We start from the raw sequence: 24,152 nt of genomic DNA, 5'->3' as shown, positions 1-24,152 counted from the left end.
GCATCATATACTCTATAGTTAAAATTTTACGCTACTTATTAATATATCATAGATGCTCAATATAAATACATTAAACAATACATTTAAATTTATATCATTCTGTATTTTACCCAAGATCACTATCAAAAAATAGGAAGCTTAACATAAACAAGCATTTTACTTACACTATTTGTAGCAGCAAATTCTCTTTGCCCATCTCGAATTTCAGGAACAAACTTCTGTAATAAAGCTTTTTGTACTTTCCAAATAGCTGGGGGTTCTTTTCCTGTTTTTAAAGCCTCCTGTAAGAAGAATTAACGACATTTATAAAAACTAGCATTATATTCTAGATTTATAGACTCTGAGAGCTGAAAGGAATCTTAAAGAACTCCCTAGTTCAACCTTTTATCTTTTACCTAACTGAACTTTCGCAGTAATTCTTATACATCAGCTATTCAGTCTCTGCTTAAATTCTTCCAGAAACAGGGAGTACATATATACAAAGTAGCCCACTACCATTTTCTATAGCTATTGGAAAGTTTCCCGCTAATGATACATTTTATCTTTTACCTAACTGAACTTTCGCAGTAATTCTTATACATCAGCTATTCAGTCTCTGCTTAAATTCTTCCAGAAACAGGGAGTACATATATACAAAGTAGCCCACTACCATTTTCTATAGCTATTGGAAAGTTTCCCGCTAATGATACATTGTTTCTGCAATTTTATTACATACAGTACATACATATTCAAAACCACCAGAAATAAATATGCTAATACTAACAACAGACAATTGCGAATGGAAGGAATATGGATAATTTAAATGTTATGTTCTTCATTGTATTTTTTAATGCCATTTCTCTCCACTGCAATTAAAAAATAAAATTAAAGCAGGCAAACATGGCTTATTCATGTTGATGTTTGGCAGAAACCAACACTATTCTGTAAAGCAATTATCCTTCTATTAAAAAATTTAATAAATTTAAAATTTAAAAAAAACCAAGCAAACAAAACCTCCAAAATAAGTGTTCTTAATACTGCTAAAATTTCTTACACGAAATTGTAATATTCTACAATTTGGAATTACAAAAAAATAGTCTAATGCTACTTTCACATTATATTCCTATTATTTTCTTTAAATTTTTAAATTACATAAATAACCATTTTCTCCAAACTTCATAATTCTTCAAAACTTAAATTAGATGCAAGGACCCCCTAAACTATGACCTTTAGACCTGGGAACATTCACATTACCTTAAAAGTCTCTATGTCTTCTATCTTTACCACAAACTCATCACGCTCTCTGTACTGGCCTTCTCCTCCACTTTCTGGGTCTTCCTCATCCGTAAAACCTTCTATGGCAACAGTGTCCTGTCCTTTGGCAAACTGGTCTGAAGGAAGACTGTCAAGTTCGATGGACTTTGGGGGCTCTGAAGAGTTTATGTTTTCTGGGGTCTTTACTGCAGATGGAGTGGAGTACAGAGTTTCTTGCTTAACTGCACCCACAGCGGTGGAGGAAGGAGCGGCAGTACCAGGAGCAATGGCAGTTGTGCTAGCAGTCGCCACCTGTGTGGCTTCTGAAACTAGATCAAGCAAATGCAAATTAGCAATACAAAATATTAAACATTTATTTGCTTTGAGTAAAATCTGCACATTTTACAAAGAGACTATTATTTTTGCCATCAAACTGTTTGAAACAATGAAATTAAAGAATGCTTGTTAGACGCAGAGAACGGACTTGTGGACACAGCGGGGGAACGAGAGGCCGGGATGGACTGAGAAAGCAGCACTGACATACATACACACCATGTGTGACACAGGCGACCAGTGGGCCGCTGCCGTGTGGCACAGGAGCCAGCCTGGCACCCGGCCACAGCGGGGGAAGGAGAGGGCGGATGGGCTGAGAAAGCAGCACTGACATACATGCACCACTGTGTGTGACACAGGCGAGCAGTGGGCCACTGCCGTGTGGCACAGGGAGCCCAGCCTGCACCGGGCCACAGCCTAGAGGCAGGACGTGGGAGGATGGAGGAAGGCTCAAGAGGAAGAGGATATATGAATATACATATACATACATATATATATATGTGTGTGTGTGTGTGTGTGTGTGACTGATTCAACAGTATGCAGAATGCTGTATGCAGAAACCAATACAACCCTGTATAGCAATTATCCACCAATTAAAAAATCAAAATAAAAAAAAGAGCATTTATTAACTTCTTAACATCTGGATGACAATTAGAGAACCTCCATCAACCTAAACTTACACCTAGTTCCTTTTAAGTAGCACAAAAATATTTCTAAAAGAACAGAGACAAAAAAGCGATGTAAGACAAGGGTCAGCCAAAGCTGTGAAGGCCTAGAAGAAGAAAAGCCAATGGAATGTGGGAAACAAAACAACACCCCTCAAATACTTTGAAAGAGCACTGAAAGCTAAATGAGAAGGATCATCAAGTAATATGAAAAACTGTATGCTAACAAATAACTGAGGTGAATGGGACAAATTCATAGAAAGACACAAACTATCAAAAGAACTCAAGAAGAAAGAGAACATCTGAATAGACCAACAACAAAACAATAAAAGAAATTAAAAACATCCCACAAAGCTAAGCACAGGTCAAAATGGGTACAAAGGTGGGTTCTATCAACAGTTAAGAATTAATACCAATCCATCATAAACTCCAAGAGATAAGAGGAAATACTTTCCAACTCATTCAAGGCCAGTATTATTCCAATACTTAAACTAGACAAAAACATCATGAAAAAACTATAGACCACTATCCCTTATGAATACGAACACAAAAATCTCTAGCAAAATATGAACAAATATATTTCAACATACAAAAGAAGTATTTGGGCTTCCCAGGTGGCTCAATGGTAAAGAATCCGCCTGCCAAGCAGAAAATGTAGGAGACATGGGTTCAACCCCCGCATCAGCAAGATCCCTGGAGAAGGAAATGGCAACCCGCTCCAGTATACATCATGACCAAGTGAGTTTTATCACAGGAATGCATGCTTGGTTTAACAGCTAATCAGAGACTTCCCTGGTGGCCCAGTGTTAAGATACCAGGCTTCTACTGCAAGGGATACAGGTTTGATCCCTGGTCAGGAAACTAAGATCCCCCATACTGTGCAGCATGACCAAAAAAAAAAAAAATCAGCACAAAAATCCCTATGAAAATCCTAGCTGATTTTTTTTTTTTTGCAGAAACTAACAAACTACTCCTAAAATTCGTATGGAAAAGCAAGAGAGTCAGAACAGTCAAAATAATCCTGCAAACGAAGAATAGATTTGGAGGACTCACATTTCAGAAATTCCAAATCATACCACAGTAATTGAATTTCAAAACTTAATTGCTCCTTTAGTAATTAAGGCAGTGTGATAGTAGCAAAGGATAGATATGCAGATCAGAAGACTAGAATTAAACTCCAGAAGTAAACTCTATATTTACAGTGAACAAGGGTGCCAAAACCATTCCATGGGGGAAGCATGAAAAGGCCTTTTGACAAATGGTACTGGGACAACTGGATAGGAATAAAGAATAAAGCTGGATGTCTACCTCATACCATATACAAAAATTCACTGAAAGTAGATTATAGTCATAAATGTGAAAGCTAAAATTATAAACCTCTTAGCTTCATGACCTTACAAGTAACAAAAGAAAGAAAAAGTTGGACTTGACCAAAATTGAAAACTTGTACTACAGCTGATGCCATCACAAAACTGGATAGATCACCTACAGAATGGGAAACACTGTTTATAAATCATACATCTGCCAGATATTAGTATCCAGAATATATAAAGAACTCTTAAATCTCAAAAAGAAAGACAAATAACCCAATTTAAAAAGTGAGTGAGACCTGTTTATCCAAAGATATATAAATTGTCGATAAGCACACGAAAGGCCACCCAACAATGTAAGTCAGTTGCATTAGATCAATGCAACTTCAGCAGATAACTGCAGTCTCGCAGTCTAACCTACTAGGATGGCTCTAAAAATACAGAAAACACATACTAGCAGACGTGGAGAGAAACTAGAACCCTTGTACCTTGATGGAGAGAATGTAAAATGGTACAGCCACCTCGGAAAACAGTTTGGCCCCTTCTCAAAATGTTAAGGGTGGCACACAGGACTCTACAGTTGTGGCAAGCAGGCTTAGGTTCTCCAAGGCACGTAGGATTTGGTTCCCCAACCAGGGATCGAACCCCTGTCCCCTGCGTTTAAAGGAAACTGTGGTTTCTTTACCACTGGACCACCTGGTAAGTCCCCTGTTCTAATATATTTTTATGTTACTGTAACTATGTATCATGCTTTCTTCTTCAAAAATGTAATCCAATATATCCAAAGTATGATTTCAACACATAGTCATGTTGAGGGAAGCCCATCAAAAATGTACACAAATGGAAAAAAAAAATTTTTATGCCTTGTGACCAGAAGGTTCTCTATATTATAAACACTTCTAACATTATAATGCTTGTACAGTAGATCCAAAGTAATGTTTTTCCAGTGTAATATATAAAACAAATGTAAACGTAAAAAGAATGCATCTTTTGAGTGGATGTGGGATTTAAAAATTATTAATTTATGAATTCATGGGTGAATATTACATATTGACATGGGTTTCATAACCAATTTTATTTTTACCCTCCATTTTATTGATATAAAAACTGGGAAACACTGTTGTTATAAATAATAGATAAATTAAGGAATAAAGGAGATTTTCCTATACCAATGTCACTGAATTTTAAAAATATACTGTTTCTAAGTTACATGGCAAAACAAATCACATAGCTATCTAACAAAAACAGAGATACTGCCACCAGCAGACTCTCAGAAAAGGAAACTGTAATGGACACGCTTTAGTCATAAGCAAAGTCATCCCAAAGAGAAGACACGAGGTGCAGGAAAGAACGGAGGGCAATATGGTACACGTGTGTGTGCTTAGTCGCTCAGTCATGTCCCACTGTGTGACCCCATGGACTGCAGCCTGCCAGACTCCTCTGTCCATGGGGACTCTCCAGGCAAGAATACTGCAGTAGGTTGCCAAGCTCTCCTCCAGGAGATCTTCCCAACCTGGGGATTGAACCCAGGTCTCCTGCATTGCAGGCAGATTCTTTACCAGCTGAGCTACCAGGGTAAATGTATAAATAAAACTAAATAATCATTGACTATTTTAAAAACTATTTCTTACTGAGTATTAAATAGAAAACAGGATAGAATTAAAATACACAGGGGAATTCCCTGGCACTCCAGTGGTTAGGACTCCTCTCTTCTACTGCTATGGGCCTGAATTCAATACCTGGTCGAGATAACAAGCTATGTCATGGCCAAAATGGAAACAACAACAACAACAACATTAAAATACATGGTTATCTACCAATAAAAAGAGTGGGGCAAAGTGAGAGCATAAAATGGAGTTTTAGTGCTCAGAGTCTTTATGCTGTTCAGGAGAAAAATAAGATACTAACAGATTTCGAGGAGGTGAAAATGCACACTGTAATCCCTATTATAATCAGGAAAAGAACAGAAATATTTCATCACAGTCATCAGGGGGTAAGAATGAAGACTGACCATGTGTTGTTGATTACTGAAACTGAATGATGCATAAACATGTTTAATTATATCAGTCTTTATAACTTTGTGTTTGAAATTTCCATAATAAAAAAGTTAGGAAAATATTTTATAGAAAGAATAGCTTCCACATGAGTGAAAGGAAAAACTTATCAATACTATATAATGTCCTTTATGAGAAGTTTTAAAATGAGCCAAAGAAAATACAGACACGTGTGGTAAAATTAGAAAAGCATGGAAGTGATTACCATCCAAGTCAGACAGTGTTTAGTTCTATAGATTATGACCTGGATCTACTTTAATACTCTATTTTTGAACTTTCTTACTTTCCAATGAGTAGCATTTAACACAGTAAACTTTCTTCTTTGCCTCACTCACTTTTGGCACATTCCACTGGTTTCAAAATATAATGCTCCACTGTTCTAAGAGGTTTGTCATTTCAGTTTTAATTTCCTTTTAAACCCATGAGTTATTCAGAAGTTATCAGAAGTTATTTAGAACTTTTAGGAAGAAAAACTTACTTTTTAATCTTTTTGTCCTTTTTTTCTTTCCACTTTTGTGAAATTACTGCATTGTGGTTACGGAATATGTCTTAATATCTACATTTTCAAATTTATGAAACTTTTGTGTGTGTTTTCCTTATATGTATTGTATTTTCATACATAAGTTATGAGGGGCTTCCCTGGCAGCTCAAGTGGTAAAGAATCTGCCTGCAATGAAGGAGACCCGAGTTCAGTCCCTGGGTCCAGCAGAACCCCTGGAGAAGGAAATAGCAACCCACTCCAGGATTCTTGCCTGGAGAATCCCAAGGACAGAAGAGCCTGGGGGGCTTTGGTCCATGGAGCTGCAGAGTCGGACATGACTGAGTGACTTGAGCATGCACACTCACACACACGTAAGTTATATCTCCGAAGAAAAAATGTTCTGAAAGAACAGAGATACAGAAAATACACTAAAAATGCTAACAATAAGATTACTATAGCAATATTAAAAACAGAAATGGGAAATGTGAAAAAGATTTTATTATGATAAAAGGAAATATAACTGTAGTAAAATTTTATGCACCCAATTACATGGGTTTAAAACATCAAGGGAACAGTATTAGAAAAGCAATAAAACATAGTTGGATATTTTAACACACCTTTTTCAGGAATCAACAGATCAAGCAATCTAAAAACAAATAAGTATAGGGAGGATTTAAAAAAAAATTTTATTAAAAAGTTCAAACATACATAAAATTAGAGAATACAAACCCTCATATACCATAACCCAACTGTAACAATCATAAACATTTTGATATACTTCTTTTATTTTTCTGTCACCCCTATTATACCTGCTGGGATAGTTTAAGGCAAATTCCAGATCTATCATTTATTATACCTGCAACATATATATACATTTTTCTTAAATAACCTAATGTCATTTATTATATTAAACAAAAAATAAAGATATAAAGGCTTTGAACAATATTACCAATAAAATCTATTAGCACTTGATACTCAGGGGACATTTATAAAAATTGACATTTAGCAAGCTACTAACAAAATTTCTATAAATTTCAAAATGTAGGCATTACCTAAGCCATATTCCTTTGACCACAATAGAACAGGGCCATAAATTAATAATAAAGGACTATCAGCAGGGCTATAAATTATTAATAGTAATAAAGAAATAAAAACAACAAAAACTCCAAAAACCTACTAGGAAACAGGTAAAAATCCACTATTCTTAATAATTATTGGGTTAAAAAGGAAATCAAAACTAAAATGACAAACCGTTTAGAAAGGAGAGTGAGAAACATAACAAAGAAGCCAGAGGAATAAAGCCACAGTGTGGTGGCGGGCTGGGGGAACTTACAACTTCAATTCCATTCATTAGAAAGCAACAAAAAAATACACTGGCCAATGAGAGATTATTCAACCCAGGGAATAGGAGGAAAAAGAACTAATAAAAGCAGAAATTAAGAAAAAGTGAGTAAAAAGTGATAGGAGCAAAAAAAAAAAAAAAAAAGTACTCTGGTTCTTTAAAAAGAACCATTAAATAGGCAATTGTTCCACAGATTGATAAGGAAAAAGACTCAGATAATAATCAAAACAAGAAAGAGAACATAAACTGCAGAACAGAGGAGACTGAAAACTTTTGAGGAAACACTATGTACAATTTTATAACAACAAATTTTAAAATCTAAATTAGAGAAATCATTTTACTAGAAAATAAATAAATAAACTGACCCAGATAGATCAAACTATCAGGAAAAAACTGTTAAGTCCCAGATGTATTCTTAGAAAGTTCCACCAAATCCCAGTTATATATAGCAAACTTTTTCAAATTTAAACAAATATAAAAGCTTTCCTAATTTAATTTATAAGGTTAGCAAATTCCTGAAAACAAAAGTGAACAAAAACACTATACACTAATCCCATTTATGAATCTAGGTGTAAAGATCCCAAACAAAATACTAGCAACTTAAATCCCACAATGGACTAAAGTGATTCATCATGACCAAGCAGAGTTCATGGCAGAAATTTTAAAAAGGAGGTTCAGCATTAGGAAATCAAGTAACAGATTAATGTGGGAAGAAAGAAGGCAGATTTTTCAGAAGAAACTCAAAAAAGCATCTGACAAAATTTAATGCTTACTGTTAATGGGAAAAAAAAATAACTTTAAGAACTTCAAAAGAGAAGGACATTTTCTTAAAGAGTACAGTACATTAGAAACTGACAAATAATTTCCAACACTATGTATTTTACTAAATATCAAGGAGAAGGCTGGGATGCTTGCCATCATTAAACAACAGAGGCCTGAGCCAATAAGATAAATTACCCCCACAGAAAGAGAAAGATAAACTACCGTTATTTTTAGAAGATACAATTATCTATTTAAAAATGCAAGAGAATCAGGTGGAAAAACTGTCAAAATAAAAATTCAACAAAAAGGCCAAGACTTCCCAGGATAAGAAAAGAATCCCCGGTCCAGGAAGATTCCACATGCCATGGGGCAACTAAGCCCCTGCACCACAATTACTGAGTCCCTGCTCTAGAGCCCGCGAGCCACAACTACTGAAGCCCATGTGCCTAGAGCCCATGCTTTGCAGGGAGAAGCCACCACGCTGAGAAGACCACGTACCACAACTAAGAGCAGCCCCAGCTCACTGCAACTAGAGAGAGCCATGCGCAGCAACAAAAATGCAGTAAAACCAAAAATATAATAAATAGATAAAATAAATTTAAACAAAAATACCAAACGCACTGAAGACATGAAAATCAACCAATGCCATACATTATCAGTAACTAATGAGAACAGTATCATGAAAATTGTATTTAAAATACTAAAAAAATACTATTAAGACTATAATATAGATTATCTATGTGGAAAAATGGTAAGATATTAAAAGACGTTAAGATCTGAGTAAGTAGAACAACATTACATTCCATAAGTGGATGAGAAGACAGTATAGTAAAGATAACAATTCTCCCTTAAAATTAATTATGAATTCAATGTAATCACAATCAAAACACTCAAGGGGCTTCTATTGGCCCATTATAGAACAGTTTGAGGATCAGAAATAACGACTGTAATTTGTAAGACAATAAATTTTTAAAAATTCATGAAAGGTTTCTGGTGCCAACTAAGATCAAATAAGTCCATTAGATCTACTTATTACAACTAAATCCGCTGGAGAAAACATAAAACGGAACTACCAGAAAACTATGAAAAGTTGGTAACTACAGGCAGATTGGGAAGGGAAGGCCAAATTGAAATAACAATCTTTATATAGAGAAAGATGTTTCCTCATTTTCTTTCCTCTCATCACCTGGCAGGTCTAGAGGGTGGCCCCTATGCAGAACTATATAGGACACAGATAACAAAACTCCCAAGAAAATCTATCTTTTTGGACAGAGGAGTGGGAAAAGGAGACCCATGCAAGGTGAGAGTATGTGGAGGCTATGCCATTTCTTTTTTCTTCTCTTTCTCTTTCCCAGCCCTGCCCCAAAGGCAACCAAAGTCACAGAGCTGCAACACAGAAGCAGTAAACCCAACATCGTAAACCTGGACAAAACTCCTGTCTTTTTGGAGAACCAGAGGAACCTGGATGGGCCACGAGCTCCTATGGCATGAAGAGTAGAAAATGTTGTATGTCAATTATATCTCAATAAAGCTGAGGGACAATGTGTAGGAAAATTACCTGTTCTTTTTTTCCCTCCTCTCTCATTGCACTGCCCCAGAGGCAGTCCCAGTTACACAGAATCATAGTAAAGCATGGGCAGTTTTTAAAAAGTCCAAGGAAAATCCCAGCTTTCCAGTCCAAATGACTAGGAAAGGAAACCCTGGGAGTGGGGCATGTAGGGAAATTCCCAGAGAAGAGAGATTTGAAGAGTGGTATCCTCTAATTCTGGACATGAACCCACACAAATCCTAGTTTTATGCTTAAACTGCAAATATGCAGAAGAGACCCAAACTAGTACAGCCAAGTCTTTGAGACCTAAACTATAACAAAGTCTACCGTGCATCCAAGTTTCAGACTAACTGCTGAGTCAGATCCAAAGAAGCAGAGCAAAGGCTTTCAAAATTGAACTAACATCAGACCACCACTCAAAGGTGAGACAGAACTTAAGGTCTGACTGCTTGCTAAAACAAAGCAAACCAATATTCTCCAGAAGATTTTAACAAAATCCAGAATCTTACAGTATTGTATTCAAAATGTTCAGGATACAATTCAAGATTGCTCAATATATAAAGAACCAGAAAAATGTGACCAATTTTCAAAGGGGAAAGATAACGACCAGATGCCACTCTAAGGTGACTCAGATGTTTAAATTATCAAAGACTCGAAGACAGCTATCATAACCATGCTCCCTGAGGTAAGATAAACATATTTTTGAAATGAATGGAGATATGTAAGTTCTCGGCAGAGAAACTGGAACTAGAAAAAAAAAACAAATACAAATTTTAGAGTTGAAAAGAATATTTGAAAATATATGAAATAAAAAATACTCCCTGGGTAGACTCAGTAGTGAATTGAGAAGGTGAAAAAGTCAAAGAACTTGAAGACAGACCAATAGAAATGATAAAATCTGAAGAACAGAGAGGAAGAAAAGATTGAAAAAAATAAACAGAAACTCAGGAACCTGAGGAAAAATATAAAAATATTTTACTTTCATGTCACTGGAGTCCAATAAGGAAAGAGAGTTTGGTGCACAAAAAAGAATGCCTGCAAACTTCTCAAATTTGGGAAAAGATACACATTTTACAGATTCAAAAAGCTCAGTAAACTCCAAACAGGATGAACCTTATCCAGAGAAATAATTACACGACTGAAAGTCAAAGAAAAAGTTTTAAAAATGGAATACTTCTTTGGGCTGAAAGGAAATGATATCAGAGGGAAACATGGAGTATGAGGAATAAAGGAAGTACAAGAGCAATTATAAATATCTGGGTAAATACAATAGACTATTTTGTTCCTATTAAATTATTTAGAGTATGTATGATGGTTGTAAGCAAAAATTATTTCTCTATCAGGGCTTTCACCAGGACAAATATATATAAAAGCAAAGGTAAAGAGAGCTCTATGGTTTTTAGGTTTTGGCATTTTCTGTAGTAAAAATATTAACTAAGTGGATTGTAATCAGTACGTCAACCACTAAAAACATAACATGAAAAGATACAGCCAAAAAAAAAAAACAAAAACAAAAAAAAACCCAGAGATAAATTTTAAAATAGTAAAGAGTTCAAATAATTTTTTAAAGATAGGAAAGAGACAGGAACAAAAACAAAGAGGGAAAACAGGAAACAATGAAAGATTGAACTATATTAATAATTATATTAAATGTAAATGGTCTAAACAAACTAATTGAAAGACAGATTACGAGATTAGCGTTTTAAAAAATGACAAAATTGAACTATGTACTGTCTACAAAATACTCACATTAAACATAATGCCACAGATAGGTCAAAGAATGGAAAAAGATATATGCAGCCCATCAAAAGAAACCTAGAGTGGCTATAATAACAAAGCAGACTTCAGAATAAGGATTATTACCAAGGATAAAGAAGGATATATATATATAATATATATATATTATATATATAAGGATATATATATAATATACTGATAAAAGGGTCAATTCACTAAGGCTTAACGATCCTAAATTTGTACACATCTAAAAACAGAGCTCAAAATACACAAAGCAGTAACTGATAGAAACGAAAAACAAAACAGACAAGTCCACAAATATATTTGGAAACACGGGAAATGCTCTCTCAGTAATTGACAGACCAAGTAAACAGATAATCAGTAATGAGATGAAAAATCTGAACAACACTAACAACCAACTTGCTTTAACTGAAATTTATACAACAATCCACAAAACGGCAAAATGCAATTTTCTTTTAAAGTACACTGGGACATTAATCAAAATCAGCCATATTTTGGGCAATAAATTTAACCTTAACAGATTTAAAAGAACTGAAATTATACAAAGCAGAAATCAATAAAGGACAAGTGTCTGGAAAATCCCCAAATATCTGAAAAATTTGAAATATGATTCTAAATAACTCATGGACCAAAAAGAAAGCACCAAAAGAAATTTGAAAAACTTGAAAGAAAAAAAGCAAATAATAAAAATAAAATTTGTGGGATATAGCTAAGCAGGGCTTAGAGAGAAGTTCGTAACATTAAGTGCTTAGAGCAGAAAAGAATGGAGAAGGAAATGGCAACCTACTCTAGTACTCTTGCCTGGAAAACCCCATGGACAGAGGAGCCTGGTAGGCTGTCGTCTATGGGGTCGCAGAGAGTCAGACACGACTCAAGTGACTTAGCGGTAGCAGCAGCAGCAGAAAAAAATAGAGGGGACATCCCTCTCGGTCCAGTGGTTAAGACTTCACCTTCCAATACAACAGGTGTGGGTTTGACACCTAGTTGGGGAGCTGAGATCCCACATGCCTCAGGGCCAAAAACCCAAAACATAAACAGAAGCAATTTTGTAACAAATTCTAAAGACTTTAAAAATGATCCTCATCAAAAAAATCTTTTTTAAAAAAGAAGAGAAGTCTCAAACCAACAATTTAGGCTTCTGCCATATGAAAATAGACAAAAATAGAGCATAATAAACTAAAATCAAACTGAAAAAGGAATTAATGAAAATAGCAGAAATCAATAAAACTGTCAACAAAGGAGAAAAATCAATGAAACTAAATGCTTTTTCTGCCGTCATTTTCTCCATAGACAACCCTATGGAATCTCATTTTTTAAGAATCTATTGGTTTTTTTTTTTTTGGCTGCACTGCAGGATCTTGGCTACTCGACCAGAGGGTGAACCTGTGCTCCCTGCCTCCCTGCAGGGGAAGCCGGAGTCTTAACTACTGGTTCAGTTCAGTCAGTCTCTCAGTCATGAACTACTCTTTGCGACCCCATGAACCACAGCATGCCAGGCTTCCCTGTCCATCACCAACTCCCGGAGTCCACCCAAACCCATGTCCATTGAGTCGGTGATGCCATCCAACCATCTGGACTGCCCAGGAATTCCCATTTAAAAAATATTTAAATAAGTTGTGCAAATTTAAGATCAACATATAAAGTTTAACTGAATTTTTATAATGTGCTGCTGCTAAATCACATCAGTTGTGTCCGACTCTGTGTGACTCCACAGACAGCAGCCCCCAGGCTCCTCCATCCATGGGATTCTCCAGGCAAGAGTACTGAAGTGGGTTGCCATTGCCTTCTCCAAATTAATTATGAGGCAATTGATTAAGGGTTTCCCGGTAACTCAGATGGTAAAGAAACCACCTGCAATGCGAGTTCAATCCCTGCGTTGGGATGATCCCCTGTAGAAGGAAATGGCAATCCACTCCAGTATTCTTGCCTGGAGAATCCCCATGGACAGAGGACCCTGGTAGGCTACAGTCCATGGGACTGAAAGATTAAGCACACAGTGGTATGGCAATTAAGACAGTGTCACACTGATCAAAGTATAAAAATGTAGATCAGTGTGACAGAATTGAGAGTCCAGAAATAGATTCATACAAATACGGTCAGTGGGCTTCCCTTTGGCTCAGCTGGTAAAGAATCCGTCTGCAATACGGGAGACCTGGGTTCAATCCCTGGGTTGGGAAGATTCCCTGGAGAAGGGAAAGGCTACCCATTCCAGTATTCTGACTTGGAGAATTCCATGGACTGTACAGTCCATGGGGGTCACAAAGAGTTGGACATGACTGAAGGACCCAAAACCTACATAATTTAAAAAACAAGACAAACATGGTCAGCTGACTTTTGACAAAGATGTGAAAAGCAATCAATGGAGAAAGGACTGTCTTTTCAACAAATGTGTTGGAAAAGCTGGATGTCCATGTGCAAAACTTCAACCCATACCTCACATTTTATACCACCATCCCCCAAATTAAAAGGGATCCTAGGGGAGCCTGGCGGGCTGCCGTCTATGGGGTCGCACAGAGTCAGACACGACTGAAGCGACTTAGCAGCAGCAGCAGCAGCAGACCTAAATACAAAATGCAAAACTTTAAAATTCCTAGAAGAAATCAAGAGAAAATTTTTGTGACTATGGGTTAGGCAAAGGTTTCTTAGGATACAAAAAGCACAAAGCATAAAAGGAAAAACGGATAAGTCAGAACTTGTTGAAATTTAAAACTTTTGCCCTTTAGAAAGATTTAAGACCTGTGGGAATTTAGAGGATATGAGCACTAATTCTGCCAGGACTTAACTTTCACAAAGTGATTTTGAAGAGGGTCTTTAAGGAGAACAAAAAGTATCTACTGGACTAAAAAACTGAGGAGGACCCAGGGAGAGAAAAACCTGTTCAAAAGGAGCTTGATTCTGAAAGGCGCTCACAGGTCCAAGGAACAATGAGAAACTCATGTGTCACAGAAGAGGGGAAGTGGCAAGAGTGAGCAAAGAGTGAAACGTGGAAAGGGAGAATTTTTACACATTATTTTAATTTTTTTCCATGGAGCACCAAGAAGTATTTCAAAAGCAGGGAATTAATAACTGATTTAAGAATTCCATGGGCAGAGGAGCCTGGCGGGCTATAGTCCATGGAGTCGCAAAGAATTGGACACGACTGAGCAACTAAAAAAAGCAAGAGAGTCCCAGAAAAACATCTATTTCTGCTTTATTGACTATGCCAAAGCCTTTGACTGTGTGGATCACAAGAAACTGTGGAAAATTCTGAAAGAGATGGGAATACCAGACCACCTGACCTGCCTCTTGAGAAATCTGTATGCAGGTCAGGAAGCAACAGTTAGAACTGGACATGGAACAACAGACTGGTTCCAAATAGGAAAAGGAGTACGTCAAGGCTGGATATTGTCACCCTGCTTATTTAACTTCTATGCAGAGTATATCATGAGAAACGCTGGACTGGAAGAGACACAAGCTGGAATCAAGATTGCCGGGAGAAATATCAATAACCTCAGATACGTAGATGACACCACCCTTATGGGAGAAAGTGAAGAGGAACTCAGAAGCCTCTTGATGAAGGTAAAAGTGGAGAGTGAAAAAGTTGGCTTAAAGCTCAACATTGAGAAAACGAAGATCATGGCATCCGGTCCCATCACTTCATGGGAAATAGATGGGGAAACAGTGGAAACAGTGTCAGACTTTATTTTTCTGGGCTCCAAAATCACTGCAGATGGTGACTGCAGCCATGAAATTAAAAGACGCTTACTCCTTGGAAGGAAAGTTATGACCAACCTAAATAGCATATTCAGAAGCAGAGACATTCCTTTGCCAACAAAGGTCCGTCTAGTCAAGGCTATGGTTTTTCCTGTGGTCATGTACGGATGTGATAGTTGGACTGTGAAGAAAGCTGAGCGCCGAAGAATTGATGCTTTTGAACTGTGGTGTTGGAGAAGACTCTTGAGAGTCCCTTGGACTGCAAGGAGATCCAACCAGTCCATTCTGAAGGAGATCAGCCCTGGGATTTCTTTGGAGGGAATGATGCTAAAGCTGAAACTCCAGTACTTTGGCCACCTCATGCGAAGAGCTGACTCATTGGAAAAGACTCTGATGCTGGGAGGGATTGAGGGCAGGAGGAGAAGGGGACGCCAGAGGATGAGATGGCTAGATGGCATCACTGACTTGATGGACTTGAGTCTGAGTCAACTCCGGGAGTTTGCGATGGACAGGGATGCCTGGCGTGCTGCGATTCATGGAGTCGCAAAGAGTTGGACACGACTGAGTGACTGAACGAACTGACTCTTCTTTTTTATAAAGATAAATGTGATCACAATATGGAAGATGGACTGGTGCAGAGACTGGTGGGAAGGATTCTAATGAGAAATCTGTTGCAATAGGCCCAAGCAAGAGATGATGAGTCCTCACAGAAGAGGAGGCAACGCATAAAGGGAGAACTTCAAAGATCTATTAATAAGCATCAGGTTGATGGTGGTGGTTTTAACTAAAAATGAGATAGTAAGAGTCGTCTAGAAAAAACTAGTTCTAGATTCATGTTTTATAACAGAGATTATAAAAGATTTGCTCTAAGAACATAAGAGGGAACATAACAGTAATTGCAAAGTATTCTGAATTGAGGGAGAAGAATGTAAAACCTTACTGTGATTAGCCACATCTGTTATGTTCTGACTTTAGCAATAATTTTCCAGTATGCTAATTTCCCTGTATAACAAAATGAGAATTCTTCAGAAATGTTTTAGCAGACTTAAAACTTTTGCTGACAAATGTATTAGCAGACATTTACATTAATAGATTATTTGGGATATCGGCTGTTTCATATCACTTTATTAGTTAAAAAGGTGGTCAAATCTGTAGAGAAGCTGAAAAGTACATCACAAAACAAGGTTTAACTCTCTATTCATACAAAAGCAGTAGGCAGGATTACAGGTGTTAGAACCAGATAAACCTGAGTATGATTTAAACCTGAATATGGATTCCAACTCTGCCATTTACTAATTGTATGGGCCCGGACAATTCATTTAGTCTGTTATATCATCTGTATATTGAAGATAACAAAGCACATCTCACGATACTGCTAATAGTTCCTGGCACAGAGGATTTTTTACTTAGCATGTTCTTTAAAACAATAACTTCTATACTGCTTGACAATTGTTTACATAAGACAATGCTTCTCAAAACAGTTCCTTAAAATGCTCCCTTAACTACAGAGAAAAGTGAAACACACACCTAAGGATCTGGGCATATAGTATGAAACCAGTGCAAAATTTTTAAAGTTTTGACTTAATTATATTAATCTGCATGCTGCACACAAAATAACCAATTTAATAGCAAAATATTAATTTTTTAGGTAAAATTAGCATACAAAGAAAATATGCCAGTTTATATATAACAACATGGCCCTCAATATAATGTCCCATATCCATGAGCCACTTCAAGATGTCTCAGACTAGAAAAATCTGGACAGTGCACCATGTAAACTATGCTGCATGTGATACAAAGCTGAACAAAACCCAGAACTACCCAGGCTAAAACTCAGAACTTTCCTAGAGGCAAGGAACGTTAAAAAATAAGTCTAAGATATCTGCCTAAGCATTCTGTCTTGGGAAACCGTAGACTTGCTTCAAGCTAAGAAAGCATAAAACTTGTTCCAGAGCCAGAAAAAAAAAACCAGAAAGCCATAATTATGAACTTCAAATTTAAAACTTTACCTGTTTTCTTCTTTTTATCAGAAGTAGCGTCTGAAGTATTTAAGGTAGTAGAGCTGCTTTTGTAAATATCATGACTGCATACCCCAGGATCATCTTCATCAGAAGAAAGTGAAGATAAATGTTCCAAGTTTTTAAGTTCATTATCAAGTTTTTCTGATGGACTGTTAGCCCCAGCCTCAGACACTAAAGGAGTGGGTGTCGCAGCTGCAGTCTTTGGAAGTGGTGGGGGACAAAATGTACGAACGGTCTGTGTTCCTGGTCGCCTAGTCCTGTTAGGCATTCTCACAGCAAGAGTGGAAAACTGCTGTTTGGGCCCAGATTTCAGAAAATCTAAGAAAGAGGCAATAAATCCAGTTTTGACTTCTGGTTGTTTTTCCTCTACTTCTTTGATCTTCTGTCTCATTTTTTCTTGATGCTGATAACCATCATGGCAGCTTTCTGAGGAAGGGGGAGTATACGGCAAATATATATCTGTTCCCCTTGGATTCTGGCGTTTGCCTTGGGCAGGTCTTTTCAGCTGTTTCTGATGACTGTTGTCTTCCTCTTTAGTGTGCCCTTTTCCTTTAGTTTTCTTCTTCTGGAGGTTAAAATGCATTAAATCTTGGTTTTCCTCTTCAATCTTGACACTGACTGCCTCCCCAGGCTGGGCCATGGCCAACACTGCAAGTGTATTCCTAGAGGAGTTCACCGACACACCACTGTCATCACCGCCTAAAGCGAATTCACTCTCCGATGTAGCACTCTCTCCACTTATGCTTCTACTACTAGAAACGAATTCTTGATTTCTGTTGTTATTTAATGTACTATCAACAGCAACTTCACTGTCTTCTTCAGGTTCATGACTGGTTGCAGACTGTTTCTTGAATGGACCAGAACTTTGCTCCTGCACTTCATGACCTGGTCCGACCACTGGTGAAGTTACTTTAGAAGCTTTATTTTGACCAGGTACTTCAACATGTTGTTGATCAAGAGTCATCTTTGACTGAAGAGTAGGTACTGGTGAAAGGTTTACAGTAACTTGATTTCCATTTAAGGAAATATCATTTATATTTGGTGGCTTTCCTACCGTAACTGCTATGGAGTTAAAATCTGATGTCACATGCCCGACATCCAATGACTGCTGAAAATGAGATTTAGAATCACCATCTTCAACAGCAGGAATGGTTTCATTTGAAGTTGACTTGGAGAAATCAGAAGGTGTGACCCCACAAGCTGCTGCTGTTGCTGCTAAGATATCATCTACGTTTGATAAAATATTTCTCTCATCACTGAGGAGCATAGCCTCTGGGAAACATATTGATCCAAGAGAAACAAAATGATTCTTTGAATCATGTTGAGTTGTTTCACTAAAATGACCCTTTGTTGTCAGATGTTGCTGTAATGGTTTTGAAGAGTCAGAAAGGTCCATTTTCATAATTTCAGAATTTTGAGGATGGAGTTGCTGCTGAGAATGTTCACCATTGCTCCGAATAATATGACCATCCATTTGAAGGAAAGGATGCACTATTTGTTGAGGACTCTGAACACGCTGTACTTGTAAAGATGTCTTTATTTGTCCTAAACTTGCCTGCAGTATTGACTGCTGAAGAATTTGTAGATCACAGGCAGAATCTAAAAGGACCTGTGTATTAGGAAGAGATGCCTGATGGCCATGCCCTAAAGCATTGTTTGGAATTTGAATCTGAGATGAGGCATTAATTATTTGATCATGCTGCTCCTGGACCTTGGCTTCATGTACCTTCTGTATAAGAGAATGCTGCTGGTTTAGGTCTTTAGTATTCAACCGTATTTGCGGAGTTTGCATTAAATTAGTTGTCTTCTTAATATCAAGGGTTGCAGAACTATTGACTTGGCCAATTTGTTGGTTAAGTTGTGTCATTGAACCAACTATGTTTTCTTCTTTTTTAGACCCTTGTAGAGCAATACCAACCACCTGATCTTCAAGACAGGAATTACTTCTGATTATGCTCTGAGAATATCGGTCATCTGCCTTTGATACCTTATAAGCTGACTCTGGAACGTTCATTTCCCCATCAGACAGCCTTGAGGTTGATGACTCAAGAGATACTTGTGGCTGTAATACCTGTAACTCTTGCATTGGAAAATCATCCTCTTGTTTTGAAGACGTATAAACACTTGAGTCAAGTTTTCTTTCAGCATAAGACTTTGGATCAGGGGAAGGTAGGTTATTCTGTAAGGTCTGACAGTGAGTTGAGGTCGCAAAAGATGATGACTGGACAGCAGGCAAAAACTTTTGGGACTGGGGAGATGATGACCCTTGGGTCTGAGCATTTTGGGAAGAATGCATAGAAATAAAATTTTGAGTTGGACTAGCATCTGGCACATTCTGAGCCCGAGAGGCAGAAGAGTAAGAAAGAGAAGGGGCTGTTAACGTGAGGGACTGACCTGAAGCATAGCTTTCTGAAGGACTAACAACTGACAAAACTTGTGACTGAGATGAAAAACTAACCTGTGTCTGGCTAACTGGTGATAAACCCTGAGAATGACCAGATGCGTAACTCTGAGACTGGCTATCTGAAGACGGATCTCTTGTTGGAGCAGGGTAATTCTCATTTGTAACCGAAGACAACACCTCTTGCTGATTAGAAGAATAATTAAGTGTTGAATTTTCAGAGGTTATAGTCTGAGACGAGCCAGAGAAAGTCAATGTTTTATACAAGGATGGCAACTTCTCAACTTTGCTGGACCTATAAACCTGTGAATGAACAATAGATGGCACATTATGCGGCTGTACTAAACCATAGTTTTGAGACTGACTAACTGATAAAAGGCTTGGTAGCTGCGCTGTAGAATAAATTTGTGCTTGGCCTGATATTACAGAACTCTGGTTATGTAAAGGTTTGGAATAGCTTAGTGTTTGCACAGGAGGAATTATACTTGGAGGTTTGGGGGACTTGGTTGATGCTAGTGGTTGTTTTGTAGAACAGCTTTTTACTTTTGCAGTAGGATACCCTGACGATGGAATTGCAGATGAATAGGACTGAGCAAGTTCCACTGAGACCTGGGAGGGCTTCTGTTGCAATCCTCCATTGCTCACCTGAGTAGACTCTCCAATTGGGCTACAGGATAAAGATGACTGCCTGCTTGTTTCCTGAAAATTAACCCCACTTGCATTTGATAGATAACTGTGTAAGGAATGCTGTGAACCAGTCAGTTGTGCCTGAATAGACTGGGTACCTGAAGGCCGCTGATGGTGTTTAATAACACTACATTCTCGGAGAAGAGCTCTTTCAATGGAAGCAGTAGAACTAGTAAAGAGAGTTGAACCGTAGGCTTGAGGAGTTTGCTGGGCTCCACCAAGTGCTGAAGGCAACAAACTAAACTGAGGTTGTAAAAGATGGGGTGCAGACTCTTGAGCTGAGCGGTACGTTGAAGACTGAGGTGGTATGCTGTTACTTATCGCAGAACTGCCCAGGCGCTCAAATGTCAAAGCAGTTGGAACAGTTCCCTGGGAAGTCTTGATTTGAAGCAAAGGATCATGAGAACTTAAAATTCCATTTGATGTAGTGTTAAAAGTTGAATCCTGAAGCACCAAAGGTGAGGTGGTAGCAAAGTTTCTATTGCTGAAGGTGGCAGGATGCTGATAAGCAGGGAGGGCAGGGGATGGAAGCGTTCCAGTGGTTGGCAAAGGTCCAGTAACAAACAGCTCAGTTGGTGCTGAGGAATGCATACCTGTGAAAAGAAAACAAATACACTTATGCAGTTATAGCACAAACACTTCTATCTGTTCTCATAATTCAGACTTATAAAACTTACATAACCTTTAATCCACCAAAATCTCTTTAAAACTGAGAACTCTGACAAATTAGTTCTGCATAGATTCTAAAAAATACATTTCAAAATAGCTAGTTTTTATAAGGCAAAAACAAAACTACAAAGGTATCAGCAATTCATTTCTATTATTGTTATATAAACATGAGATTATACATATAGTCAGATAAATCATTTGAAACTTACGAAAATACTAAATATATATATATCATCTCTAGTGATTACTTTACCCTGACATTCCCATGCAAAACACCAATGAACAAACTAAAATGTTCATAACATTAAAACTGAAACCAAATTCCCTACATTTAATGTAATAAATATATCTAAAACTAATAGTGAGGTTAACACTGCAATGTTTCTTTCATCAAAATACATGTATTTTTAAAAAATCCTTGCATTTCAAGTTTTGATTTCCTATGAACAACTTCCAATAACAATAGATGCATGCTTATACAAAAAGCTGATCAGAAATTAATGAAGTACTGTCAAGAAGAGATTGTTAACATTTCAGGATAGCAGTTTAGCCACTTACAGCCAAAGTAAAACCATGTATACCTTTTATGGTCCAAAAGCTCCTATAGAAATTTAGATCTATGGAAATTTACCCTATGGAAATAAGTGGACACAAAGATTCAAACAAGATACTCAGGACAGTTATTGTGAATAACAGGTAGAAACAACCTAAATGTCCATCAACAGGAGACTGGTAAAATAATTATGGCATATCCTAATAATACTGCTGCTATAACACTGCTTAGGCGAAAATACAAAAAAAGTTTTGATGCACAAAGGTATCAATAAAGAGTAACCACTATTAACTCTTCTCTAAAAAGCAGGACTATGTTAGGAACTAACACTTTTCATTGTATATACCTTTTAATTGTTTCTTTTTGTTCTTAATTTATTTATTTTTGACTGTGCTGGGTCTTCGTTGCTGTGTGGGCTTTTCTCTAGTTGCGGGGAGCAAGGGCTACTCTCTAGTTGCCGTGCGTGGGCTTCTCATTGTGGTGGCTCCTCTCGGTGTGGAGCACAGGCTCTAGGGTTCCTGGGCTTCAGCAGTTGTGGCTCCCAGGCTCTAAAGCACAGGCTCAACAGTCGTGGCTCTCGGGCTTATTTGCTCTGCAGCATGTGGGATCTTCCCAGATCAGGGAGCAAACCCATGTCTCCTGCATTGGCAGGCAGATTCTTTACCACCAAGCCACCGGGGAAGCCCTAATTGTTTCCATTTCTTAAATTTTTATGTTGGAGCAAAACTGATCAGCAATGCTGTGTTAGTTTCAGGAGTATAGCAAAGTGATTCAGTTGTACATGTACCTATTCGTTTTCAAATTCTTTTCCCATTTAGGTTATTTCAGAATATTGAGCAGCATTCCCTGCACTGTATGGTAGGTCCTTCCTGGTTATCTATTTTAAATACAGCAGTGTGTACATGCCAATCCCAAATTCCCAATTTATCCACCCCCACTGCCGCCACGCTTTTCCCCTGTAACGCTAAGTTCAATCTCTAAGCCTATTTACATATTTTTTTAGTGAGTTTCCATTAAAAAAATTTTTCCCCCCATTTTGAAAAAATAGAGGGGAAAAGGTTCTCTGGCCCTTTTCAAAAATATTCTTCTTTCACTTCTTTCCATTAAATGTCAAAAAAGTGGGAATTCCCTGGTGGTCCAATAGTTTGGACTCGATCTTTCATTGCTGGGGCCCAGGTTTAACTGATCGAGGAATTAAGATCCCAGAAGACAGGCAGCAATCAAGAGTATTACAACTCAAGGACAGAAAACATCTAGTTACTCTTGAAACAATAAATAATGCTTAGAATTAACTAAATATATGTAATGTAAAATTATTCCAAGAAGCAATAAATAAAGCTATTGTATTTTTTAATTTTTAAAAAAAATATTGTTTTATGCCATACTAACACATTGTTTCTTTAGAAGCAGAAGTTTCTCCGACACACTGAAAAGACAGCTGTATTAATGGAATCTACATCAGAATAATAAAATATTTCCAATAGCTATTACTTAAAAGTATAGTTTTTAAGATGAAACCTTAAAAAAAAAACTAATCTGTCATCCTGCAAAAAATAAAAATATACACAAAAAATTTCAAGGGGTAACAGAAAAATGAAATAAGAAAAATAAAATAGAAAAGCACATAATATAATAACATCAATTTGTGCTAGCTTTTATTAAAGAATGACTTATTCCATTCACTTAAGGATAACTTTCCTAACTCATGACGAAATCAGTTCTAAGGTTGCTTTTTACTCTACCACCTATCCAGTCTGAAGGCACTAAAACAGAACTTAATCTTTCACCAACTTCCCCCAAAAAGATAAACATGTAAAGTGATAGGTGTGTTAATTAACCAGATGGAGGAATTCTTCCACAATGCAAACATGTACCAAATTACTACAATGTACACTCTAAATATCTTACAAGTTTATATGTCAATTATACCTCTATAAAGGTAAAATGGGGGATAAGGAAAATAAATTTAATCTTTTCTTCTCTCAAGTAAATAAGTGACTACTTAAATTGCCAGGTAAAAACTTTATATCTAGGATTTACCTTTTAACAATTACCTACCTTCTTCAACTTGTTAGTTGTCAACAGAGTGCTAAAACTGAATTTCTGCTAGTAACAATTTCTTGAATTTTATCCACTTTAAAATAGTGAAAAATTCCAGGTTTTAAAGTTCACTGGAAAATCAATAATTAACACCACTCTCAGCCACACTACCATCATGACAAGACTATAAAAAGTGAATTTTTAGCAGTATTTCTATAGGACTTAAAAATTCTAAAAACAAAGAATCACCTGTCTGCCAGGATGGGGCCCTGAATTGTGGTAAAAGAGTAGTTCCTGAAGAAGCAGCCTGAGCAGTTCGGGATTCAACAGCAGAGAGAAAATTCATCACTGAAGATTCTTTTGTGTTAGTGCTGGCATTGTTCACACTAGTATCAAATATTCCAGAAAGACCTACATTTGAAGATAAAATGTATCCCAAAGTAAAAATATATATTAACATAAAAGGATATTCCTGATGCTATTTTTAAAAGGAATCTCTGAAATTTGAGGCCCAAAGTGCTACAACCCTAAACTGCTTCATTTTGAATAGCAAACAAGTATTAATTTGCTATATAACTATTTCCTATTAGTAAAAGACAAA

At 37.0% G+C, this 24,152-nt stretch overlaps 1 protein-coding gene across 5 annotated transcripts in view; it reads right to left on the bottom strand.

Moving 5' to 3' along the window:
* The window catches only part of QSER1 (glutamine and serine rich 1), an 80,124-nt gene that overhangs the window by 22,411 nt on the left and 33,561 nt on the right, over window positions 1–24,152 (bottom strand). For 3 of the 5 annotated variants that reach the window (XM_070804004.1, XM_070804006.1, XM_070804009.1), the window contains exons 3-6: window positions 23,801–23,962; window positions 17,190–20,882; window positions 1,234–1,562; window positions 165–281 (exon numbers count right to left, since the gene is read on the bottom strand). In XM_070804004.1, the coding sequence (XP_070660105.1) occupies window positions 165–281; window positions 1,234–1,562; window positions 17,190–20,882; window positions 23,801–23,962 (4,301 nt within the window). The remainder of the gene's footprint in view (window positions 1–164; window positions 282–1,233; window positions 1,563–17,189; window positions 20,883–23,800; window positions 23,963–24,152) is intronic. The other 2 variants (XM_070804008.1, XM_070804007.1) reach the window with 2 other exon arrangements.

This window comes from Bos indicus, chromosome 15 (assembly GCF_029378745.1).
Source record: "Bos indicus isolate NIAB-ARS_2022 breed Sahiwal x Tharparkar chromosome 15, NIAB-ARS_B.indTharparkar_mat_pri_1.0, whole genome shotgun sequence".
Taxonomy (NCBI): Eukaryota; Metazoa; Chordata; class Mammalia; order Artiodactyla; family Bovidae; genus Bos; species Bos indicus.
The sequence above is the reverse complement of the archived record's forward strand: the minus strand, read 5'-3'. Positions and strand labels throughout refer to the sequence as shown.